Source organism: Engystomops pustulosus, chromosome 6, assembly GCF_040894005.1.
Source record: "Engystomops pustulosus chromosome 6, aEngPut4.maternal, whole genome shotgun sequence".
Lineage (NCBI taxonomy): Eukaryota > Metazoa > Chordata > Amphibia > Anura > Leptodactylidae > Engystomops > Engystomops pustulosus.
This window is the reverse complement of record NC_092416.1, coordinates 117,121,319-117,146,756: the sequence shown is the minus strand read 5'-3', so window position 1 is coordinate 117,146,756 and position 25,438 is coordinate 117,121,319. Positions and strand designations below refer to the sequence as shown.

Below are 25,438 nucleotides of genomic sequence, written 5' to 3'. Positions count from 1 at the left end.
CAGGGACTGTTGGACACATTTCTGGTGCTCGGGACAGATTTTGGTCCCAGGGACAGAAAATAGTCTCGGCGCAAGAAATGTATGTGCACAGCTCCACAATATTAAATATGTATCTTCTTTCCGAGAGCAGGTCGGTAACAAAGCCAATGCAGACACCGACACTTTATGTAAATGTTCCCCAATGTGTGAACACGCCCTCTGACATGATTTCAAATGCATTGGAAATTGATGCATTCTTGTGCATGATTTTTTAAAATGTTTGCTTGCGTTTGCATAATGCTTAATGTGCAGTAATTGCAGGCATCTGTGTCTCTTGGAATTTGTAAAAACGCAGTGATCTTGTTCTCTATACTGTTTGTGCATGCATTTTCAAAAACACAACCGCTCTAAAACGTGCGATGAAAGCCCATTGAAAAAGCCAATATGCAAATATTGTTCGTTTTTCAAGGATGCAAAAACGCAATGAAAAAAAAGGCAACAAAAATGCCACATTTGTCACCGGCATCAGGGCGCGTCACGTTTTTTGATGGGTTTTTGTGCTATTTGTGTTGTTGCATAGGACTGCAGGTAGCATTTATCACAGTAAATTATATCCCTTTATATTGTATTGTAAGGGAACCAAATGCAGCCCCAAGAGTTACATGACAAGTTTGGCTGCTACTTCTCTTCCCACACACCACGCACTCGCGGGTGTAATTTGTTCTGTGCACTATGGGTTAATCTTTCTCTGTGGAGTGGGAGGCCGGTGACTGAGTGCAGGCATTATATACATATGACACATGTCAGATTCTCACTATTGTCACATTCACAAACAGATGAAGGAAAGTGAACTTTTCAGGGCTAGAAGGGTGGGGCCAGTGCGTGCTGACCATTGAGGAAAGAGCTGCTGGAGAACGCCTTGATCCTGGGACTTGGCTGCAGCTGGAATTACTCCTGCCAGGAAAACAGCCCTTTAATGAACTCAAAGTACTAGACCGGCTTCTGACGCTGCTTGGCCTCTCCCATTGGTTGGGGGTTGTATACCGGCACATTTCTCTGACACACCAGCTACATATATATATTCCAAAACAAGATGCAGCCTTATACATCTACTCTAGCAAAAGCTGCCATCACAGCCAGGCATACACCCAGCACGTCCCTGCACCATGGCATCAAGATTAAAAATGTGGATGATGATGAAGACCAGAGGCATAAGTGTCCATCACAATATTCCTAATTCTACAGTGACCTGTGACCTGAAAACCCAGGGGCTCCCTGTCACCCCAGGCTCCTGCCCACACTCCTTGTCTGCACTGCCTGGCCCAACCAACTGGCCTCTCCTGGGAAGCCTGGTGGACATCCTGAGGAAAGGAGGACTCAAGAGGCAACACCAGGCATTGGTAAATATGACTGTGCAACATCATATAATAGGAAATATTGTGACAAGTAATCTCATGCAATAAATAATTAGTATTATAGTCAATGGTAAATACTATACAGAAGAATGAAAATATGCAGGATTATCAATGAAGAATAATGTAATGAAATGTGACCTCTTATAATGTAATACAATATGATGTGAAGAATATGATACATTATAGCAATATATCATTTCTATGTTCAAATTAATCATATGATGTGTTCTCATGTAATGTGATATAATCTAATCTCACAGATCATACTAATTTTATCATTATGCTATGCCACCTTATGTTCTATAATACATTATATTGTTCTATTATACTAGATAAAATTATATTTTTGCCTTTTATTACTTGTACACATTTTTCCAAATGTCTTTTTTTCATTTCTATAAGTGATTCTATAAGCAGATGAGATGCTTGTGGTATCTAAGGGTAACGTAACAAAATAGGAGTAACATAACATAGTAATAAGTAAGGAGAAGGACGAAAAGATATGCAGGGATGGAGAAAATGCCAAAGTTTGAGAAGAGGCATGTGAACAAGAGCAAGGAAAACACATAAAGGAAAGAGAAAAAATAAGGAAGATAAAAAGGAGATGCAATTAAAAAACAAAAATATTAATGAGAGAAAATAATAAGACCAAGGGTAAGGTAAAGATAATAATAATGAAGGTGGAGATAAAGAAAAATAAAAAATGATGAAGGTGATGTACATGGAATAAAAGGAAATGAGCAGAAGAAAAAGTTATTTAATTTTCATCAGAAAATCAAGGAAAACAGATTCAGTAAAAAAGACCTAACTTCTGTATTACAGATCTTTAACTAAGAAATGCTCTTCCTCCTCCTCCATCCTTTCTAACATGGATTGTATGTTCTGGCTTCTTGTCACCCTTCATACTGTGTCACTGCTGCATTTAATATATGAATATTGTGTCTTCTAATGAGTCTCCTGTCCCCTCAGGCTGGATACCACAAGCAGTTTGGGAAAATATTCCGCATGAAACTTGGCTCCTTTGACTCAGTACACATTGGGGCCCCTTGTTTGCTGGAAGCTCTGTTTAGGGAAGAAAGTAATTATCCCAAGAGGCTGGAGATCAAGCCATGGAAGGCATACAGAGACTATCGGGATGAAGCCTATGGACTCCTTATACTGTAAGTCAGTTTGGAAGTTTCAACCTATATAATTCCCCGTTTAAAGACATTATTACACAGGTAAAAGATGATGTAAGAAGATTACAGTGTTCCAAGTTTAGGCACATGCATATACCAATGTAAGTTTTCCCAAAGCTCATTGTCAGGGGTCCAATAGACTGAAAACTATGCTGCTGTACGTATGGTGCCCATTTATTTCTGCCTGCAACACTTCTATCCAAATGAATACATACTTACTAACAGAACATTGGTCATTATTAAAGCTCCTACAGATGTTATCATCTAGCTTTCCAGTGAATGGCAAGCCTGTGCATTTACAGGGGGATCTTTCCGTACCTTGCTATATAATGGGTACAGTGGTGGACATGGGCAGTAGAGTGGTCCATAACAATAACAGAATACAGGCTCCTTGTCATCCAATATGTTATTATTCATACCATCCCAAAGGGAATTTTTTTAGTACTTGTTAGTCATGAAACCTATGGGCTCAGGTATTTACATAAATCTATAAGACCGTAGGAACACTACATTACATTGGGCCCTCTTAGCTCCTACACAAGGTTGTACCCATTGTATGTCCATCTCTGGTCAGATATGGTCAGGTACCGGAGACAGTCTATGCCAAAGCTTTAATAGCTTTTACCTTACCAAAAACTGAGCAGAGTTTTTAACAGTAGGTTTGCCAAGATTTATGGATGTACTGCCATTATTATATTGGATTCTTGTCTGCATGTGATCCATCTCGAACTGACTCATCCAGAGGATCATCCAACAGCTCTTTCTCCATAAGTGTTTTTCTGGAATTTTCATTTTTAGAAGCTTTTGGAGGGAAATCCAATACTTTATTGTATAGTAAAACACAGACAAAACATGTTGTGACTTACCAAAGGCTGGGATTTTGATCCAAATGTATATATGCATTTGGCAAGGAGTGACTCTCAATGAACTTGAAATGCATTTTAAAACCTAATGCATCTACTAAGAGAAAATAAATCCCTTACTGGAATCTGCCTTTTGTTCACGCTCTTATGCATAGACTTCTTTCTGTGAGTCTGAATACTGATACTATTACAGATAAGAGGCTGGATGAGGGAAATGAGGAGAGAGAATAATTCTTGAATAAGATATATTACAAACATTCTTACTCGCATATATTATTTATATCATAACAACATATTTACCTTTTAGGTACACCTTCAAAAAAAATGTAATGATTCTAGATAAACTTTTCTAAAACTGTGCACAGTAAAAGTTCACAGGGAGCAGAAAATCTTAAAGGAAATTCTACCATCAAAATCAAACCTGATAAACCAGGGGCACTTAACCATAGTCACAGTTACTGGATCTTTGAGTGTCTTATATTTGTTATCTACAACCTTCTTCCTTCTCAAATCGCTCTGTTTCCAGAGCCTCTCCATGCTGCATATTCAAAGGCTGTTAACAGTTTTCAAAGAGCACTTTTCCCCCCACTATGTACTAAAACTTCCTCTGCTGCAGTGAGAATACATTAGGCAGATGGAGGGAAAGAATAGGGGGAAGCAGCAGCACTGAGCAGCTCTGGTAACAGCCCCAGGAGCCCTTCAGGCCAATTAGCATACTTTTAAGGGTTGATTTTAGAAGGAAGTAAACCATGGATATCAAATCTAAGAAGATTACCACAGTCATGGTGCCTGGGCCTATGAGTTCCTGGTTTTTTAATGATATATTTCTGATGGTGTGAAGATGGTGTGTCTACATTGCAAAATTGTTTATATACGGAATGATTTACAAACAAACAAATCCATATGACATAGCATTCTCTGGGTCCCTGTAGATAAATCCAGAGATGTCCACATGTTCTAGTTGGGTTTGCATTGCTCTTATCAGCGGGACTGAATAGTATTGCCCCAGCTTTCATGTACATGGCCCTTGTGCTCATCAGTCTTATAAAAGTGTCTTAGGCGACACTTGGCCCTGCTGTCTGTGCCATGCATGTTATTTTCCAACTCGGCTTCCAGGGAGGTGATCGTCTCTTGTGCATCACACATTCCACATTGTAGGGATGAGAACATATTTCAAGGAGTTCAGTCTGTATAAACTGTGGAGACTATTCCACATATTTTCCTATCTTGTCATCTAAGATGAATTATGTACATGAAGACAGGAAAACCAAATCTGTGGTAACAGATAAAAGTCAAGCGCAGCTGGGAGATGGCAGAGATGGAATTTTACTACACGGCTTCATAAACCCCATAAATGACGTCTGTTATTTTGTAGAACGCTCATTAAGGGATTATTTTGGGAGTAAAACATATTAGCTGCCCAGATCTCCTCCCAGTAGGATAATTTAAAGTGGTCTCCTGGCTGCTAATTTCACAGAGGATTGTATGGGCTAGTTATAAACTGTGAAATAATGATAGTAGGAAATATTGTCAGCCTCAATAATGCACTGACAGCAAGCCATTGTCATGAAATTGATTACAATTTGAAACATAGGGAATATTTATAAAGTTGATGAATTTCAGCTATATTTGCATAGAAACCATGGGATCGATTACAAAGTAGGCATTTCCAGATTTTGGCTGGCTGAATGATAAATTTTCAATGGATTGGGATTCAACATTTTCCTATATTTGTTCCCTGTCTAGAGAAGGTAAAGACTGGCAAAGGGTACGCAGTGCCTTCCAGCAGAAGCTGATGAAGCCATCAGAAGTTGGGAAATTGGACACAAAAATTAATGAGGTGAGAAATGGACTTTATTTATAGAAGGGTCTGAGAGTCGTGAGGGTCCATTCCACATTTAACTTCAATAAAGTAAATTTCCCTGGAAGAAATAATGCTTCCTAGATATAATGAAAACCTAGATAACAGAATTGCCTGTAAACGGAATAAAAATCACAATTTATTGACTACAGAACCTCATCAACTCCACTGCTGCAGAACCTTCAAATACTCACCTTAACTACTGTACAACATCAGTATGTAAACCTCAGCTGCTACAGAACATTATAATACATTTATATGCCTCATTGCTAGGACACGCTGCAGTATGGAACTAGTGCTAAGGGACCGTCTACCAACATTCGACTACTGACATTATAAAGCTCTGTTTACTTATCGGAATATGGTTTCAAATTTTATACGCAGTGCCTTGTGTTACATTCATGTCATGTGACCAGGGTGATGGTCCTTCTCCCCTTAAAATTTGCTTCATGTCTGTATCTACCGTATTCATCTGAAATCACAGCATGCCTCCATGGAGGATGGGGAGAACCAGAAGTCCATAGAGGTATTCTGTGATTTTATGTGATCAGATACATAAAAGGGATAGAGAATTTTAGGTGAAAAAGAACCTTATATTACATCCCCCTGGTCACATGACATGAAGTGCTAAATGGTGAGGAGGCATAAGGTATGGGGAGGAGTAGATGGGGTGTCATTTAGTTAATAGGCCTCCATGATAACATCTTACTAGCTGTAGTAGTGATACCAGTTATAACATACTCCAGTAGAAGAGCATAAAGTTCTCATAGATTTCATCTGTTCTCTTACAGGTTATGGAAGATTTTATTCGGAGACTTGACAGTGTCTGCACAGAGGACGGAAACATAACAGATTTGTATTGTGAGCTGAACAAGTGGTCCCTTGAGAGTGAGTCATTTTGTTTTCATGGAAATTGTAATTGGATAATCAGTAGCATCCCAGATTTCTCAGGAAACCTGGACAAGATTATTATAAAACCATTGCCATTTTCTATTTTCCTCAGCTTTAATAAACTGTAGATCATATTTATTCATTGTACTATATATTATTTCTAATCAGTAGAAATAATATACAGTGAGGAAGATTTATCATATGCCGGCACTCGTCCAGTGGCCAAAACTATGCCAGCTACTAGCTGGCTCAAGGCGAGCAGCTGCCGTAAAGGGGATAATAAAAGAACTGCCAGGCATTGCAATTATTTTGGGGCTTCTACACCAGCTTTCTAGCATGAAAACCCAATAAATATCCCCATTTTGTATACATAAATGCCAAATCATTATTATATTTCTATACTATGGGGCACACTTACTAAGAGTAGTGGAAACTGCACTAAAAGTGTGTTTGCCTGTGTGTAATGCAGGGTGCGCCAGATTCATGAAGAACGAACACCAGAAATCATGAATCTGTGGCTTCCCTGCACTCGCCCGACAGAGTTCACCTACTTTTTTGTGGTGTACCTTCAACAAAAGGCTTGCAAACACTTATGTCTGACTTGATACTTATGTCTGAATGATAAATCTGGAACGCCCTCTACTTTGTGTTGCGTGATGTCTAGTGCAGCGTGCGCCACAATTGTGTTTCAGACACTTATTAAATACCTGTGCAAGCAGTCTGCACTAAAATGTGTGAAGTCTTCCAGAAAATTGTTGCAGGGCCCTTAGTAAATGTGGGTCTATATGTTACATATATATTTACATATATTTTCTATTACTATTGTAATATAAATTTATCAAAAATTATTAACCCTTGTTGCTTTTTTTTCAGGTATCTCTCTTGTTCTCTATGAGAAGAGATTTGGATTTTTACAGCCAAATCTAGGAGAGGAAGCATTGAACTTTATAACAGCTATAAAAACAGTAAGTTGTACATCCTCAATTATAACAGGCTCCACTTAGACCTCATGGGTGGACAGAAGGGGTACTTGTACATGAGAATATATAAACTCAATAATATATTTTATGCCAGATTTGTCTCATCTCATCAAACCTCCTACATGAAATCCTGTTGTCAAGGATGTATAACAGATATTATATACAGCAGTCTAAAGTGGCATGCTTACCTTTTATATTATTATGTTTGTATTGATTAATGTACAATTTGGCAGATGATGAGCACGTTTGGGTTGATGATGGTGACACCAGTGGAATTACACAAAAGCTTCAACACAAAGATCTGGAAAAGTCATACCCAGGCTTGGGACAGTATCTTCAGAACGGGTATGTTTTAGATCCAAACGTCTCCTACTGTGTCACATATTATGTGCTATACAGTTTTGTCTTCTGAGACTGGATAACAAATAATAGGTGGCTTAAATACAGTTGCTTAGTGGACAGCTGTACATATATATAATGGAGGTTATGTTTTTTCCTACCAGTCTAGCTCTTCATGCCTGGATGAAATATAGATCTCCTTTCTATATTCCAATTTATGTTGCTTCTTGTTATAGCCAAATGTCACATAGACAGAAGATTAATGAAGCTGTCATGCAAGGATGATGAAGACTTCCTTTGCACCATCTACAAGGACAGTAAACTCTCCAAGAAAGAGATGTATGCAACCATCACTGAGATGCTGATAGGAGCCGTCGAAACGGTATGAAGTATTTTTGTGTTTTTGAATTTTTGCACTTTTATGTGAATTAATGGGACACCTGCTTGCCATGAAAGTAAAATATAAAGGTGGAAAAGTTTTACAAACAGCTTATTATTCTTATTATACATGAATGAAACATACATTTCTTCCATTGTTTCTTTAACAGACAGCTAACAGTTTACTCTGGGCCATTTTTAATATCTCCCGTCATCCAACCATCCAGAAAAAACTTCACGAAGAGATTCAGAGTGTACTATCACCAGACCAAGTGCCGACAGCAGAAGATATAAAGAATATGCCATATCTGAAGGCATGCTTAAAGGAATCAATGAGGTATAAGTCACTTTATTTCTTTAATTAGTTATTATTCTCCATTCACAGCCTGATATCCTGGGACAAAACAATAAGACGTGTTGTGTGACTTAAAAATTGGGAAATTGCATCTTTAGGGTGTAAAATGACTACAATAAGACTTGCAAAAAACTAACAGGTGACACATTGCACATGAGTTTGCCATCTTAGACTGAAAAGAAAATCACTTGTCTTATTATTTTCCATCCAAGAAGAAAGTGGTCGTTGTTTGACTTGTGTTATTGTTTCTGTTGCTAGGAACTTCTCAAGAGTAGGCTTTACATTATAACCTGAGACATATTGTAATGATGTCACATTGTAGTAATGTTAATATATTTCTTTAAGGATAAATCCTTCTGTTCCATTCACCACCCGCACTCTGGATAAAGAGACTGTCCTGGGAGAATATGTTTTACCCAAAGACGTGAGTATTCCCATCAATTTGATAAATTGGTCACATATCCTAAGGAGAGGTTATGGCAGAGGTGGCACTCATAGCCCTCTCTGTTGACATTGCCTCAGCACAAGACCACTAGACAGGTTTGCAGTCCCAGGCAGCCCAGGATGTGCTATGCACGGTACTATTTTAAAGCAACATATCCTTGGCTGCTTCGGACTGGATGAGGAGCCTTGGAGGGAAGCTACAAAAATAATACAGATTTCCTCTCCTTAGTAAGCCAATACTGTGGTAGATCAAGGAGAAATAAATTGCTGCTTTAATTGTAGAGTTAGCACCGTGCGATTAATAAGGTGATCCTGGGTTGCAGTTTGGGCACTCAAAGGTTTCTCATCACTGTGCTAAACCATACCTTTCATTGATAACGAGCAGAGATCTGACAACCACAAAGGATTGATACAGTAATGACATGCCTCTGTTGCCACATCTCTTGGCACATGAAGTTGAACAATTTACAAAGACTTTATTCCAATCTAAACAGAACAGGGAGTTGTTATTTAACAATTGTTTTAGACATGTTTTTGAGAATGATTTTTACCCAACATACTATACTAAACTGAAGCTTTTTTTTTATCACCTAGATAACCAAATAGTACCCTGTACCTATCACCCAGGACACTACACTGCATGCTCCTCTGTCACCCAAGACACTATGCAACATCTGCGCCCAGCATACTACACTACTCCATAACCAAGGTCACCACACCAAGCCTGAATCTATTAGTTGGGTCAATATACTTTTTTAACATCACTAGTCACTATATTTCACCACAACCTATACTAGCACTAATCTTCTCACTAAATCACTACACCGCTTCCTGTTAAACTCTATCCCCAACGTCACTGCTGCCTTTTATATAAAAAAAAATACTGCACCACAATCTATCACCCTACACTGCAATCTGACTTTATCGGACTCTGCATGTTACACCTTGAAACTGTACTCTATCTGCTCTTTTACCTCACGTACTACATTGTACCCTGCATACTATAGCTATTAATATGGCACAATGCACTTCACTATTACCCTGATATCTTCAGTGTTCTCCTTATCATACTACATAGTTTCATTTACCTCTCCCATGCTATCACCTACAATGACACTGCATGGCTCTACAACTGGTCTCTTAGAGTGCACCTGACTTGTGGTAAATGTTCCTCCCAATTCTAATGGTTCTTGTGTACAGTGCATTAAAAACAAGAATGTTGTCCCCTCACACAGACTGTCCTCACCATCAATAACCATGTGTTGGGATTCAATGAAGAATGTTTTGATGAGTGGAATGAGTTTCGCCCAGAGAGGTGGCTACAGAATAAGAACACAATCAACCCTTTTGCTTACGTTCCTTTTGGAATTGGGAAAAGGATGTGCATTGGCAGACGCTTAGCGGAATTGCAGCTGCAACTTGGTCTCTGCTGGGTGAGTGTCAGTCTGTGTGCCACTGTTTTTAGCCCCAAATGTCAGTGTGTCATTTGTCAGGATCCTATTGTCAGTGCTTCTGTTGTACATTTTTGCCATTCTGCATCAACCACTTATGTCTGATCATTGTGATGCAGCTTGTCCGAAGATATAACATTATAGCCACCGATGACAAACCTGTGGAAACCATTCACTCAGGAACACTGATGCCCAGCAGAGATTTACCAGTGGCGTTCCTCAGGAGACAGCCCAAGGTGAGTCTGCACTGTGTATTCAAGACAACTATGGAGGTTGTAGTTTTTGGGTCACCTTCCATGCATCATTAGACATGTATAATGCTAGTCCAAGGAACTACATGATCCTAGTTTTAAATAACATAGAAAAATTGTGACTCATCTGAGTTATAAAACAGATCATTCAAGTTCATGCACTTACTGGAAATCGACATTTGCATCCACATGCTCAACAAACTGCTGGAGGATGAAAGAGCTCTCCCAGCTAAAGCCTCTTTCTCATGGACCTATGATTTCTCCAGTCCTGTATTTCTGTGCCTTATGAATCCATAAGTGCATGTAAAATTAATGTGGCCGTATCCCATACCATAGTGTTTACCGGGCACGTTTTCATACGTTCTTGTGAAAGAGGCCTAAGACTGTGGAAGAGAGTGGCCTAATCCCTACTTAAATAAATAGAACCTGGAATTGAAGGGACATTTTCTGCAATATATGGCCAACTTATCATAACTTAATATTGGAATTACTAAATCTTCTTACAGAATAAATAATTTAAAAAAATTATTCCTCCAGAGGGTCATTTTTAGCTGGGGATAGGTTCCCAAAGAAACTCTACAGTATATTGCATATGTTTTTTTAAATATCTTTTCATTATCTGGTTATTGAAATTTTCACAGCAATTTTTGGAGTAAGTTTACATGTCATTCAGAGTTTGTGGAAATTTTGTTGTTAATCCCAAATGAGATTTATCATCATGGAGTACTTCACCATGTTCAGAGATGATATGTGCAGCCTGCCCGCCAGAGCCAAAAATGAATGTAATGGGGAAACAAAATAACAAGTAGAAGGGGATATAACATTAAACTTTCCATATGTAAGGTTACTGATAACATCCCTGTTATCTCAACAGGTTTCTGTGTGTTCCCAGCTCTAAATGACGCATGAAGAAGATGAACAAACTGGTCTCTACTGGCTTCAGCTGCAAAACTGGCATCAGCATAAACTGATAGTCCTTGAACCACAGATAAGATGAGATGCAGATGTTTACATTCAAGCCTGTAGACCAGGGGTCAGGAACCTTTTTGGCTGAGAGAGCCATAAGCGCCACATATTTTAAAATATAATTTGGCGAGAGCCGTACAATATGTTTAAAGGGACACTGACTAGTACTGCTGTACTAAGCCACAACTGGACTGAAACAATGGTAATTTGCTGTAAAATAAAAACTAGAGAATTTACATTCGAGCTTGCAATCCATAACATCTCGTCCAGCACTCTGGCTTCTTTTTAATGTGCATGACTGGATCTGTCTTCTTCCCACCCGATGATGAGAGAGGGGCAGCTATCAGGCCTGCGCAGAAGAAACATGCATCACAAGCTCCAATATAAATTATCTAGTTTTTATTTTACAGGGAATTACCATTGTTTCAGTCCAGTGGTGGCTTAGTACAGCATGGAGAGACACTGTTACACACAAGCCTCAGCTTCTGCAGAACCTCCTCATACATGCAAAGACGACAGGAGTAAGACCTGCCGTCTTAGTATCCCGCACAGTCATTTACTATGGACATTTACGAGAAGAGTACCACTCACCCCACCGTTATCAGATGGGTCGTAGACAATGGGACAAAGCCCATTGTTTGTGGCCTGCAAAATGCCCCCATGTTAATGTGCATGTGGCCTAATATTGCACACACACACACACACACACACACACAGTACAATACACATGACACGCTGATACTGCACACGCACACACACACACACGACACACTGATACTGCACACACATACATACATACAGTACAATACATATGACCCACTGATACTGCACACACACACATACATACATACAGTACAATACATATGACCCACTGATACTGCACACACACACACACATACATACAGTACAATACATATGACCCACTGATACTGCACACACACACACACACATACATACATACAGTACAATACATATGACCCACTGATACTGCACACACACACACACACATACATACAGTACAATACATATGACCCACTGATACTGCACACACACACACACACATACATACAGTACAATACATATGACCCACTGATACTGCACACAAACATACATACATACATACAGTAAAATACATATGACCCACTGATACTGCACACACATACATACATACAGTAAAATACATATGACCCACTAACAGTTAATTTTATACACTTACAGCCTGTGGTGGAGATCCCCCAGGATATCAGTGCAGGGGTCTGTACAGAGGCTGCACAGGAAGCTCAGGCTCTGCTCTCTGTGCTGGATCCCGGCAGACATGAGCTGCAGCCCCTCCCCCCTCCTCACACAGTCGGATGCTGCAGGAGAGGGTCAGGCACAGCTCCAGCAGCACGAGGTCCCGGCAGACTTAGTGTTTGGTCATGTGACCGGAGCGTCATTGGTATGTACGCAGTTACTGGGCTCCGGTCACATGACCATGCATCGGGCCATCAGCTAATGTTATGTAATGTTATGTCTGCAGCGCGGGAGGGAGGGGGGAAGCCAGGCTTTTTTAAAAATCCAAGTTCTAGATGCGGCCCTGGCCCTGGCTGCGAGCCAGATGCGGCCATCAAAAGAGCCACATCTGGCTCGCGAGCCATAGGTTCCCGACCCCTGCTGTAGACAAATCTATGAAATCTGCAAAGTTCGATGCCTTCAGTGGCGGAAAATGGATTCTGAGCCAGCATGAAACATAATATTTACAGAATATATATTGTTTTGCTATTTGTAGGTCAAGGATTCAATGTGTATAGCAAGGTTTATCTCTGATAACAGGCAATACCAACGCATGTAGGCAATGCAGTAAATCATTATTGCACTTTGGCCCACATTTATCAAAAACACTGCGAACTATGCTATGTGGAGTGGCAGGGTGCACCAGATTCATGAATTGTGGTGCACGTTCTTCATAAATATGACACCCCCTGCACTCCTTCGACCGAGTGTACCGTTTTCTTTTTTGTGCACTTAGTTCATGCTGTAGAATTGTCGCGCAGACACGATTATGACGCACATGGATAAAATTGTGGCACATGGTGCGACTTGGCAGTAACACGCCCCTTTTGGTGCACATTTTTGTCTTGTTGGATACAGTGCAAAGTCCGTGCTCCTTTCTTCTCCTGCAGAGACCAGTGTTTCTGAAAGTGTTCTGTACACATCTGCAGATTAACCCTTTTCATAATTCACTTGAAGCCAATAAATCAATCAAGTGACTGTTAAGTCATTAGAAACCTCAAATCTCCTTCTACTGTTCTTTCTATGTCCATATGGGAGGGAAAGCAGTTTTATACACCCTGCTAAAAGCGGGTACAAAAGAGACAAGGTAAAGAGACGAGGTATATTGGTATATAGGTAAAGTTATTACTATTATAACCAGTTCTATTAATCAATGCAATTTTAACTTGGTGAATCCCACGTTGATACTTTAGGCACCAAGAACTACCAGCTTTCCGATATATCTTAAGTTGTAAGTTTCTATAGGTTGATCACCATACAGTGCAGATTGCAATAACAAATTCTAGCCACAAACTGCTTGTGATAAAGTTTGGGTTCTTCTATACAGGCAGTTGTCGAATTAAGGACACCCAACTTGCTGACGACCCCTAGTTACAGACGGACCTCTCTGCCCACTGTGTTCTCTGGTGAAGCTCTGTGTATGCTTTATTTGTCTATAGCCTTTAGTCTATAATAAAGATTTAGTGATAATGCTTGTTCGCAAGACAAAAACTGGCACAAAGATAGACAAAAATTTTTGTCCAGAGCTACTGTTCCGACTTGCATACAAAGTCAACTTAAGAACAAACCAAAAGTATGTAACCCACAGATTGTCTGTATATACTTCTATGTACATAGTTTTGGGGATTTATTGATGTTTTTGCACATGTGTACATAAATGTATTATTACTGTCTCCTGTATTGTTATTTGGATGTTTCTTTTTGATTATATTTCACTTTTGTTTCATTAAAGAAAAGAGCTTCAATGCATTTGGATTTTTTTTTTATCTCATTAAATTGGATAAGCAAAAGTGCCACAAAAGGTCCAAACTGTGCAGCAGAATATAAAGCTTTCATACTGCTATGTAGAAAGAAAAATATGGCTTTTAGAAGGGGAGGAGTGAAAAAAAAAATTTAAAGGGGCTGTATCATGAAAAGATTGGGGTATAAAAACAGGTTCTAAAACTTGCATACTTTCAAACTGTTCTATTTTAGTTCTTTTTATGGCAAAAAAGCACAATAAGCTTCTCTGATGCAAGAAGTATAATAAAGAACAACAATCTTGGCTAGGTTATTCTCCAACTCACAACACTAATTTTGTATTGATCTTGAAAGGCATCTGCTACCAAAGCACAAAACATTCCCTCTGTGGTCTCCCAACATGGCACTGGCTTTTACTATAGCTCAAACACAGAAGGTACAAGTAAAGTTTGAAGAACACCAAGGCATCTCTCTGCCTTTAATCAGAATTGTCCTACTGCCTATTGGCTTTGTATCTTCTAGCTACAAAGGAGGTCACTAATGCTGACTACCCCTGGAGCTCAGCTGCTAGTTATCCTGAAATATACCATAGTGCTTCACTGAGGTTGATGCATATCAGGAGAGTAGAGAGGCCGTAACAACATTCTCTATGGTCAACCTTTCTCCTTCTACTGAACTTTGTTCCTCAACACTAAACTCACTTGTTGGGATTTAGGGTAGTTATGTAAAGATCCTCATCCATTTCTGTACATGTGTATGAATCCTCTTTGTTTCACCTTGCTAAAAAATCAACTTTTATTCATCTTCTCATATTTCTGATATGATGTCAAGGAGACGGGGGGCTCAACCATGCAGTCAAGCTCTCCACCACGCAGCCTCATAACAATAATAATCTTTATTTATATAGCACCATCATACCTAGTCATTTACAGATTATGAGGGGGACAATAAAATTAGACATTCACAATCTTAAAAACACCATAGGCAGGCTTGCTCAACGACTGACACATTCTGAAGAGTATTGGTAGCATCTAGTAGTTGACAATCTTCTCCATCTTGAAGAGCTCTTCATTACTACTACACTGATCCATGAATTATCACAGTTGAGTTCACAGCCAGATGTTATCAGCTCTGTGCAGCACAACTCCACACTGTGCCCCTACAAATCCCATGGGCATTTTAGAGTATAAAGTCACCTGGAGAATAACATTGTCCTCCTAAACAATATATACTGCTCACCGGGGCCACATTTGCTGCTAGTCATAGCGGGCACAGTGCCTAGGGCTTCCTGGTGGGTAGAGAATTTTTAAAATTAAAAAAAAATTCTCCATGTATATCTGCCCCACACATTACAGTGGGAGGGATCCAACCAAAGTACCCGCTCCTATCCCCATACTTGAGGCAGTGGAGCACAGGAGCTTTGAGCTCCTGTACTTCACTGCTCTCCATGATACAGACCTTCTGTACAGTGTCTCTTACACTGTGTCAAAGGGCTGTTTAAAGTTTTTGAATTTTTTTTTTACTTTTTATTTTTCATTTTTAATAGTTTTATATAAACACCCAACATGTTAAGCTGTAAAATAATGTGTCAAAACAATAAATATACACTCACCGACCACTTTATTAGGTACACCTGTCCAACTGCTCGTTAACACTTAATTTCTAATCAGCCAATCACATGGCAGCAACTCAGTGCATTTAGGCATGTAGACATGGTCAAGACAATCTCCTGCAGTTCAAACCGAGCATCAGTATGAGGAAGAAAGGTGATTTGAGTGCCTTTGAACGTGGCGTGGTTGTTGGTGCCAGAAGCGCTGGTCTGAGTATTTCAGAAACTGCTGATCTACTGGGATTTTCACGCACAACCATCTCTAGGGTTTACAGAGAATGGTCCGAAAAAGAAAAAACATCCAGTGAGCTGCAGTTCTGTGGGCGGAAATGCCTTGTTGATGCCAGAAGTCAGAGGAGAATGGGCAGACTGGTTCGAGCTGATAGAAAGGCAACAGTGACTCAAATCGCCACCCGTTACAACCAAGGTAGGCAGAAGAGCATCTCTGAATGCACAGTACATCGAACTTTGAGGCAGATGGACTACAGCAGCAGAAGACCACACTGGGTGCCACTCCTTTCAGCTAAGAACAGGAAACTGAGGCTACAATTTGCACAAGCTCATCAAAATTGGACAGTAGAAGATTGGAAAAACGTTGCCTGGTCTGATGAGTCTCAATTTCTGCTGCGACATTCGGATGGTAGGGTCAGAATTTGGCGTCAACAACATGAAAGCATGGATCCATCCTGCCTTGTATCAACGGTTCAGGCTGGTGGTGGTGGTGTCATGGTGTGGGGATTATTTTCTTGGCACTCTTTGGGCCCCTTGGTACCAATTGAGCATTGTTGCAACGCCACAGCCTACCTGAGTATTGTTGCTGACCATGTCCATCCCTTTATGACCACAATGTACCCAACATCTGATGGCTACTTTCAGCAGGATAATGCGCCATGTCATAAAGCTGGAATCATCTCAGACTGGTTTCTTGAACATGACAATGAGTTCACTGTACTCAAATGGCCTCCACAGTCACCAGATCTCAATCCAATAGAGCATCTTTGGGATGTGGTGGAACGGGATATTCGCATCATGGATGTGCAGCCGACAAATCTGTGGCAACTGTGTGATGCCATCATGTCAATATGGACCAAAATCTCTGAGGAATTCTTCCAGCACCTTGTTGAATCCATGCCACGAAGAATTGAGGCAGTTCTGAAGGCAAAAGGGGGTCCAACCCGTTACTAGCATGGTGTACCTAATAAAGTGGCTGGTGAGTGTATATTAAAATAGGAAAAAATTAACCTGGATACTATTCAGATTATGCATAGTAAAATAGTAGTATGGTAAGCCTATAGGCATGTGTGGGCAGTATAGGTCAAAAGTGTAAGTCCGTCATGAAGAATTAATCCCATTTAAGAAATGGGCCTGAGATGCATCCCACCATGTCCAGAGTCAAACTTTTCCATTGTGCTTCCAAGTAGGGCTGTAAGATGTTCCATATTCCTAATGTCGTTCATACAAGCTGTGATGAGCTAGGGAGATCCACATGCCAGATATTGTCCCGTTCGTCAAGCCACCCATATCTCTTACTTCCCCCAGCCACAGCTTAAAACGTCTAATTGAGATAGCTAGGGTGTTAACTCTCACTCCAGGACAGGTAGCTTCAAAAGATTTCTGCAGCCACAGTGATTCCTCCATGGATCTCCCCCTATTTCTTAAACAGGAGACAATGAGTCATAAAACTCAGACCAATATGTTGGTTATGGAGTTATGGTCCACTCAGCCCAAGGGCAAATACAGTTTTGGAACCTGTATCACCAGGGTATCATATTCATATGTCTAATTAGGTTCTAGCATTCTTGGGTCTAGAGATATAAATATCTCAGGATAGGACCATAGCAAATGGAACAAAATGTATTGGATATTTTAAACTTTTGTAAAAAAATAATAAACTGAAAAGTGGGGCATGCAATATTATTCTGCTACTTTAAGTTAATACTTTGTAGCGCTACCTTTTGCTGCAATCACTTGGGGCATGTCTCTATCAGAGAGACTGAAATTCTTGCCCATTCTTCCTTGGAAAACAGCTCGAGCTCAAATGATTTCTCAAATGAGCTCTCAAACAGATTCTCGATTGAATTTGGCCATTCTAACACCTGGATACGTTTATTTGTGAACCATTCCATTGTAGATTCTGCCTCATGTTTGGGATCATTGTCTTGTTGGAAGAAAAATCTCCGTCCCAGTCTCAGGTCTTTTGCAGAATCCATCAGGTTTTCTTCCAGAATGGGGGATCAATTTATAACTAAATTAATGGGATAGTGCATCATATACTATAATCTATTAACTATATTTTAGAATCCATACATAAACGCACGTCTCTAATATGTTTAATTTGTGGGTTGCTGTTTATGCTGAATATCAGGGCTCATTGTATATATTTTAAAAACCTCGGGGGGGGGGGGGGCGCAACTGGCTAGTCTTCCTTCAGTTTCTTGAGTAGAAACTCCTTCACAAAGTAATTTAAGCACATTATATTAATGTGTGTGGTCATTTTCAAACATGTCAAACCACTGAGCTTAGTTATGGCTGATTTGCATGCTTCTGTAACCTCAGAGGCTAGGATTTGAAAGTCCTCTTTTGTAGGTAGTTGCATTTGAGACCACCAATCATTTGGTAACTGTCCCCAAATGGAAAAGAGAGGAGCCCTGTCTCTTCAGAACCCACAGTCTGGCAAATTGACCAGAGAAAAATACACTAGAGGCAGAAGACTCCAAGGGATCACCAAATCCAAGAACCTGCATAACAGATTAAGTGCAAACACACCTTCTCGACTACAGGTGATCTCACCTGGTGTGACCCTCATAATTCACTTCTACCTGCCTACAGCATCGAGGATACCAAGCAGAACCTGTTCTATCAAGCAGTAACACAAAGTTCACAAGGTCAAAGCATAGTAGAAGTCAAATTTAGGAGAATGCTCCGCCAATCCATCAGGCAATACAAGTGCCAATACTTATCATTCTAGTCCTTTAAAAGATAATGGATCAAAATAGCTTATCTTTGAAGCTAATATTTCAAACAAATTCCACTACTTCATTAAGCCCCTTTAAGAAAGTATTACAACCTATGACTTGGTGGCAGCAGATACAATCCCTGAGTAGGGTTAATGGCGCAGCAATATTTAGTACTGGAATATTTATTTTATTTGAGAACTATATATGCTTTTTGCATGTATGGATGAAACCATAAACCTTAAAACTAAAATTTTGTCCAGAACTGGTCCTAGTTTATTCAAAACAAGCCACGTACACATAATAATGGTTCACCAAAAAAAGACAAAACCTCTTGAAGGTGACTTGGGACAAGGAACTATTTACATTAAATGAGCTAGTCCCTTATTTTAAAACAGTTCTCAATCCCTGTCCCTCCTTGGTTACCAAATGTACCTTTCGCCACACAAAGGCAGTACTTGTGCACAGAATGGTGTGGTAGTTGTATGTAAAAGTATTCAACTTAGCTGTTATCCAATTTCTGTTTCTGATCTGGACGTTGTTATTTGACGCCATCACTGCCAAGCGTTTCTGTTGTTCTGATTCTTGGTACCTTTTCTTTGCCAGACTCCATGGTGCTTCACATGGTACTTCTATATTTATTATGTTTTGGGGGCTTGTTTTTGTTGTTTTTGTCAGTTTTTACTTTTTATTCCCATGAAGACAAGATTCTTAAATATACTCAGGATAACAAAATAACACATTCTCTAATTATAACTCTGTTATTAAATTTACAAGCCACAGGCAGAAAAGGTCCTCATCTAGGGAGGCACAGCAGTGCTCACAGTGTATGTTATGGATGAGATAGCAGAACTGAGAATGTCATTGTGTGTTATATGCATCTCAAGGATTTCATCATTTCTCATATCTGATCAGTCTCATCTCTGTTTTTTTCTATGTGTCAAATACCAGTGAATGTTCAGAAGCTAATTGAAAGTGTATATAAACCTGGACACTGATAATCCAAGCACATCACATCTCACAGCACTCAAAAAAATCATGAAGTGTCTACTTAGAGAGTCCCCGGCCACACTCTGGAAACTTACACTGACTAGCCTAGGGAGTGATAGGAGCTAAAACAGCAGTAAAACTGAGTAAATGTCACGGGTGCTCCCACGACCCATATCGCGGGCTCACCCGTGCCCCTTGTGTCCCGCCAGCTCAGCGCCCGCGCCACTCACCTGTCCCTGTTCCTGTTCCCACGCCTGTGTGTGTGTATCCCTGACTCCTAGGGCATGCGCGTGCCGGCTCGCAAAGTACTGCTGATTGGTGAGGGCCATTTCCAGGAAATTGTTAAAAGCCACCTCTCCCAGCATTCCCTGTCAGATCATCATGCTTATGCCGTTGAGAAAGCTTGTGTCCCTGCCCTGTGTCCATGTTTGGATTTCCCTGGTGACCCTGGTTCTGTACTTTACTTCGATCCTGTTCCGCCTGCCCTTACCTCCTTTGTTCCTGACATTGATCCTGTGTTGCCTGTCTCGACCTCCTGCCTGTCCCTGACCACAATTCTGTCATCTTTGTACCTCGCCTTGGCTGCCACCGCGGACAAAGTCGCATCTGTGGAACGATCTGGTGGTACCATGCAGCTGCAAGTCCAACCCGCTTTGCACAGGCTCAGGTGAAAACCGGGCACCACTTAGATTTTGGTCCCAGATGTCGGCTTATTTCTTTATCTACGGCAAACGTACGGCACCTAGGGCTTCTAGGAGAAGCGTCCCTAGGTGTGAATTCAACTTCTCCATGCCTGACTGTTCCAGTGGTCCTCAGTGTCGGTGCCAGCGCTCCCGTGCAAGTCTCTGGACTCTGGTTCCACTGGGAACTTTGTGGATGCCGCGCTGGTCTCCCAGCATCACAATTCAGTGGTTCCCCTCAAGCAACCCCTTGTTATTTCCTCAGTAAGCAGACAGCCTCTTTTTGATCCAGTCCGGTACCGCACTGAACTTATCCATCTTCAAGTTGGAGTCCTACACCAAAAAAGACTCGTCTTCTTTGTCTTACCTCGCTCCACATCATCTCTTCTTCTGGGTCTTGCATGGCTGCAACTCCATGCTCCGGTCCGCCCCTGGTGAGATCCTGCATTGGGGCCCTGAATGCCAATCTCGATGCATGGTGGCACCACTTCCGGTCCTGACTTCTTCTGTGTCTTCCAAGTCTCTAGAGGGTCTGCCAACTTGTTACCGGGACTTTGCAGATGTTTTTTCTAAAAAAACAAGCAGAGACTTTGCCACTGCATCGTCCGAATGATTGCCCTGTGGCTCTCCTACCGGGTGCCTCTCTTCCCAGAGGTCATGTTTATCCTCTTTCTGTTCCCAAGACCGCTGCCATGTCCGAATCCATCATGGAGAACCTGCAAAGGGGTTTCATATGCAAATCCTCCTCTCCGGCTGGCGCAGGGTTCTTCTTTGTCACCAAGAAGGAAGGCTCCTTACGTCCATGCATAGACTAAAGCGGGCTGAAAAAGATCACGGTTAAAAAACGCTACCCCCTGCCGTTAATTACAGAACACTTTGATCGCATGCGCGGTTCCAGGGTGTTCTCCAAGCTGGATCTCAATGATGCTTACAATCTCATCCGCAAAGGTGACGATTGGAAGGCTGCGTTTAATACCTGTGATAGGCACTTTGAATATTTAGTGATGCCCTTTGAATTGTGTAATACCCCTGCTTTCTTTCAGGAATTTGTGAATGACATTTTTCGGGACCTTCTCTATACGTGTGTCATGGTCTACCTAGATGACACCTTGGTGTACTCTCCAGAACTTGAGACCCACCAGGCACACGTACGCCAAGTTCTTGGTCGACTTTGTGGCAATCATCTCTATACCAAAAATTCTGGAAAAATGCCAGTTTCACCAGCACAGCCTTCCATTTCTTAGCTACATTATTTCTGACAGAGGCCTTAAGATGGATCCCGCAAACCTGTCTACATTTCTTCAGTGGCCACGCTCAGAAGGCCTAAGAGCCATAGAGAGGTTCCTTAGTTTTGCAAACTATTACCGGCAGTTTATTCCACATCTCTCCACTCTGGTGTCTCCCATCGTGGCACTCACCAAGAAGGGTGTCAATCCACGTGCCTGGTCTCCTGCGGCTGAAGAGGCCTTCTCCAAGTTGAAGTCCACTTTTGCCCCGGCTCCTGTGCTCTCTAGGCCTGACCCAAACAAACCCTTGTATCATGAGGTGGATGCTTCCTCCGTTGGAGCTGGAACGGTACTCACCCAGAAAGGGCCCAAGAGCCAAACTTTCAAATGTATCTTCTTTTCTAAGACTTTTTCCCTTATTCGATTGGAGACAGAGAGCTGTTAGCCATCAAACTTGCTCTGGAAGAATGGCGGCATCTTCTGGAAGGAGCTCTCCATCCCGTTAGTGTGTAATCTGACCACAAGAACATGTTATACCTCCAGACAGCCCAGCCTGGTGGTCATTGTTTTTCTCTCACTTCAACCTGCTGATTTATTTTCGTCCGGCTGACAAGAATGTCAAGGCTGATGCTTTATCCCGTGCTTCAGATGTTGAGCCCCTCGGCACATTAATTCTCCTGACCAGCTTGTTGTTGCAGCTCTGGTGTTGCAGCTTCGTTGTTGCAGCTCTGTTGTTGCAGCTTCGGCAGCTACCTCCCGGCAAGATGTGTGTTAGACCTGCTCTCCGGAATAGGATTCTGTCTTGGGGACATTCTTCACGTGTGGCAGGGTACCCAGGGGTGCAACGTTCCATGGCCCTCATCTCCTGCTACAACCGGTGGCCAGACATGGTAAAAGATGTCCGGGAGCTTGTGGGATCCTGCTCCTCCTGTTCCCGCAACAAAGCCTCTCGTCTCAAACCGGCTGGACTGTTACTTCCGTTGCCTATACCCAGTCGCCTGTGGTCTCAAGTTGCAATGGACTTTATCACCGATCTGCCTGTCTCTTTGGTCAGTACTGTCATCTGGGTGGTGACCAACCGGTTATCGAGCATGTCCCATTTTGTTCCCCTTCCAGGTCTTCCGTCTTCCCCCTGGCTTGCCAGTTTGTTCTTCAAACACATCTTCCGGCTGCATGGTCTTCCACTACACATGAGGCAGATTTATCAAGCTGTCTCAAAGTCAGAATATTTCTAGTTGCCCGTGGCAACCAATCACAGCTCCACTTTAAAATATTCATGAACACTGGTAAAATGAAAGCTGAGCTGTGATTGGGCAACTAGAAATGTTACCATGTTACCAATGTTACCATGGGCAATTAGAAATATTCTGACTTGATAAATATGCCCCATTGTGTCTGATCGAGCAGTCCAGTTTGTGTCCAAATTCTGGCGTTCCTTGTGTAACCAGCTGGAAGTCAACCTTGACTTTTCTTCAGCCTACGACCCTCAGTCGAATGGTCAAGTAGAGAGGGTGAACCATACTTTGGGCTGTTATCTCACCACTTCGTCTCAGCCCGTCAAGATAACGGGGCTGATCTACTACCAAGGTGTGGTTATCCTCCAGATACGTGCAGCTTAAGATACCCAGCTACAAACTTGGTCCCCGGTTCCTGGGTCCCTTTGGGGTAAACAAGTGCAGAAATCAAGTAACCTACAAGCTCCGCCTTCCTTCTTCTATGCGCATCCCAAACTCGTTCCATGTCTCCCTCTTGAAGCCAGTCTTCTTGAACCGCTTCTCTCAGCAATCTGGACATGAAGATCGTGAGGGGTAAGTGGTTCTTCCTTGTAGACTGGAAGGGGTTTGTGTCTGAGGAGAGATCTTGGGAGCCCGAAGAGAACATTTTTGATCAGACTCTCCTATAGCCCCCTCTATGGGCACCTGTGCCATCACCCCAGGGTAGTGTTTGCCAAACAGGACTCAAGGCCTCTTACAGTCCCAGGCAGCCCAAGACCCTAGAAGGAAGCTACAATGATAATCCAAACTTGTTCTCCTTCTTTCTACTGTATTGGTATCCTCAGGTGCCTATACAATTTAAACATGTGACAGAGCAGGAAGTAATAAGTTACCGCTTAAATTGTCGCATTGGCACTTTGCGAAAAATATGCAGGTTTTGGTTGTAGTTTGGGCACTCGATGTTTAAAAGGTTTGCCATCAATGATCCAGACCATCCCGCTTTGTGGCAGGCTCTGGTGAAGACCAGGTTCCTCCGACTCTGGTCCCAGGTGTTGGCTAGTACTGTCTCTGGCGGTGGTCCAGAGGGTCCACAGACTCTGAATCCTGACAATAGATACTAATTATATATAGTTTTGTAATGTTTTAATAACCCTAAGAAGTGTTTTTAAAACTTAGAAAAAAAGTATTTGGATTGCCACATTCTGACACCCATAGAATTTAAAAACTACTGTGTATGGAGTGGTATATTTTTAGGATATGAGTTTTTTTAAGAATTCTATTTTGGGGGCTGAAACAATTTTTATTCAAATTTCTTTTTAATGTTACCTGGCAGCTTGCCAGAATGAGGAGAGAATAAGAGTCAAACTGCTGCCCCCGTCCTGTGAGATCCAACAGGTCTTCTCAAAAAGGTCTTCTTTCAGCAATTTTTATGCACAGTGAGCGGCATAGTGGGTTCTCATACTCAATGCCCAAAATTTTTTGAGCAGGGGTGAGAATACAGCAGGAGATGACATCGGAGGAGGGGAGAAGTGGCTAGGTATGAGAATGAGAGGGGCAGTGCTCTTAAGGTGTCCACACATAATAGATTAACACTGTCTGAACATCATAAGCTTAGTCATAATAACTTATTACCATACAGCAAAAGATTTATTAAACGAGCTTGTAGTTTACAATCATATACAAAACAATACCTTACACACCGCATATTAGTGATCGGTTGTGTCTCTTTACTGAGAGCTGACAACTCACTTATAATAAGGTTAAAAGCGGAGTTGGTGCTTTGGAGTGCTGGCTCTTTTGTATGGGCTGAGCCTAATGATTCAGCTAACTAAGAAGAGTGAGACTGCCCAACACTATAGCATATACTGTGTCACAGCACCCAATAATTAAGATTAATATTAGCATTTACAGTTGTGATACTAAAAATCTAAGCTTTCAACAAAACTCAAAACCATAGTGCATACCGCCGTGTGCTGGAGTTGAGCAGGAGGTTACCCCTCCTCCCTTCATAGGAAACAGTGGGTCGCACGGCCGCACACTTGCAGAAAGATCATGCCGGATCGGTGCCATACATGTGTGGTACCGTACCTCCGCTGGGCCGCCATTGCCGTCCATGGGCACGTATATGCAGCCGCAAATATGTAAAACTCACACATACAATGAAAAAGTAAAAGTCACTAAGCAATCCGCACATATATGGTATTGCCGGACGTGTACGTTGAATGCCTTAAAAATATATAATAAAATACATACCAAAAATTAGGATTTTTGCGTATCCAACCAAACAAAAAAGTAATAAGTTATCAAAATGTCACATTTATAATGATTCCAATAAAAAATAAATCTCATTCCGCAATAAAACAAGCCCTAATACAGCACAATCAATGAAAAAATCTAAATGT

The 25,438-nt window shown here is 41.3% G+C and overlaps 1 protein-coding gene and 1 long non-coding RNA gene across 2 annotated transcripts in view; one reads left to right on the top strand and one right to left on the bottom strand.

Annotated features, from left to right (window-relative positions):
• Positions 1–25,151, bottom strand: part of LOC140066046 (uncharacterized) — a 60,291-nt gene extending 35,140 nt beyond the window's left edge. Inside the window, exon 1 of the long non-coding RNA XR_011848083.1 lies at positions 25,001–25,151. This is a non-coding gene — a long non-coding RNA (uncharacterized lncRNA). The remainder of the gene's footprint in view (positions 1–25,000) is intronic.
• On the top strand, positions 886–12,447 carry CYP24A1 (cytochrome P450 family 24 subfamily A member 1). The gene is made up of 12 exons (XM_072110667.1): positions 886–1,379; positions 2,364–2,554; positions 5,182–5,275; positions 6,088–6,184; positions 7,061–7,152; positions 7,401–7,512; positions 7,743–7,888; positions 8,055–8,221; positions 8,585–8,663; positions 9,919–10,116; positions 10,254–10,370; positions 11,260–12,447. The coding sequence occupies exons 1-12, from the start codon at positions 1,146–1,148 to the stop codon at positions 11,281–11,283; spliced, it is 1,551 nt and encodes a 516-aa protein (XP_071966768.1). The 5' UTR covers positions 886–1,145; the 3' UTR covers positions 11,284–12,447.
• Positions 25,152–25,438: the final 287 nt, after the last annotated feature.

Excerpts from the sequence above, each read along its gene's own strand:
- CYP24A1 (XM_072110667.1), top strand. The coding sequence starts at position 1,146 with ATGGCATCAAGATTAAAAATGTGGATGATGATGAAGACCAGAGGCATA. Across the intron at positions 1,380-2,363 it reads AGAGGCAACACCAGGCATTG|GCTGGATACCACAAGCAGTT; the intron begins GTAAATATGACT and ends CTGTCCCCTCAG. Across the intron at positions 7,513-7,742 it reads GGACAGTATCTTCAGAACGG|CCAAATGTCACATAGACAGA; the intron begins GTATGTTTTAGA and ends TTCTTGTTATAG.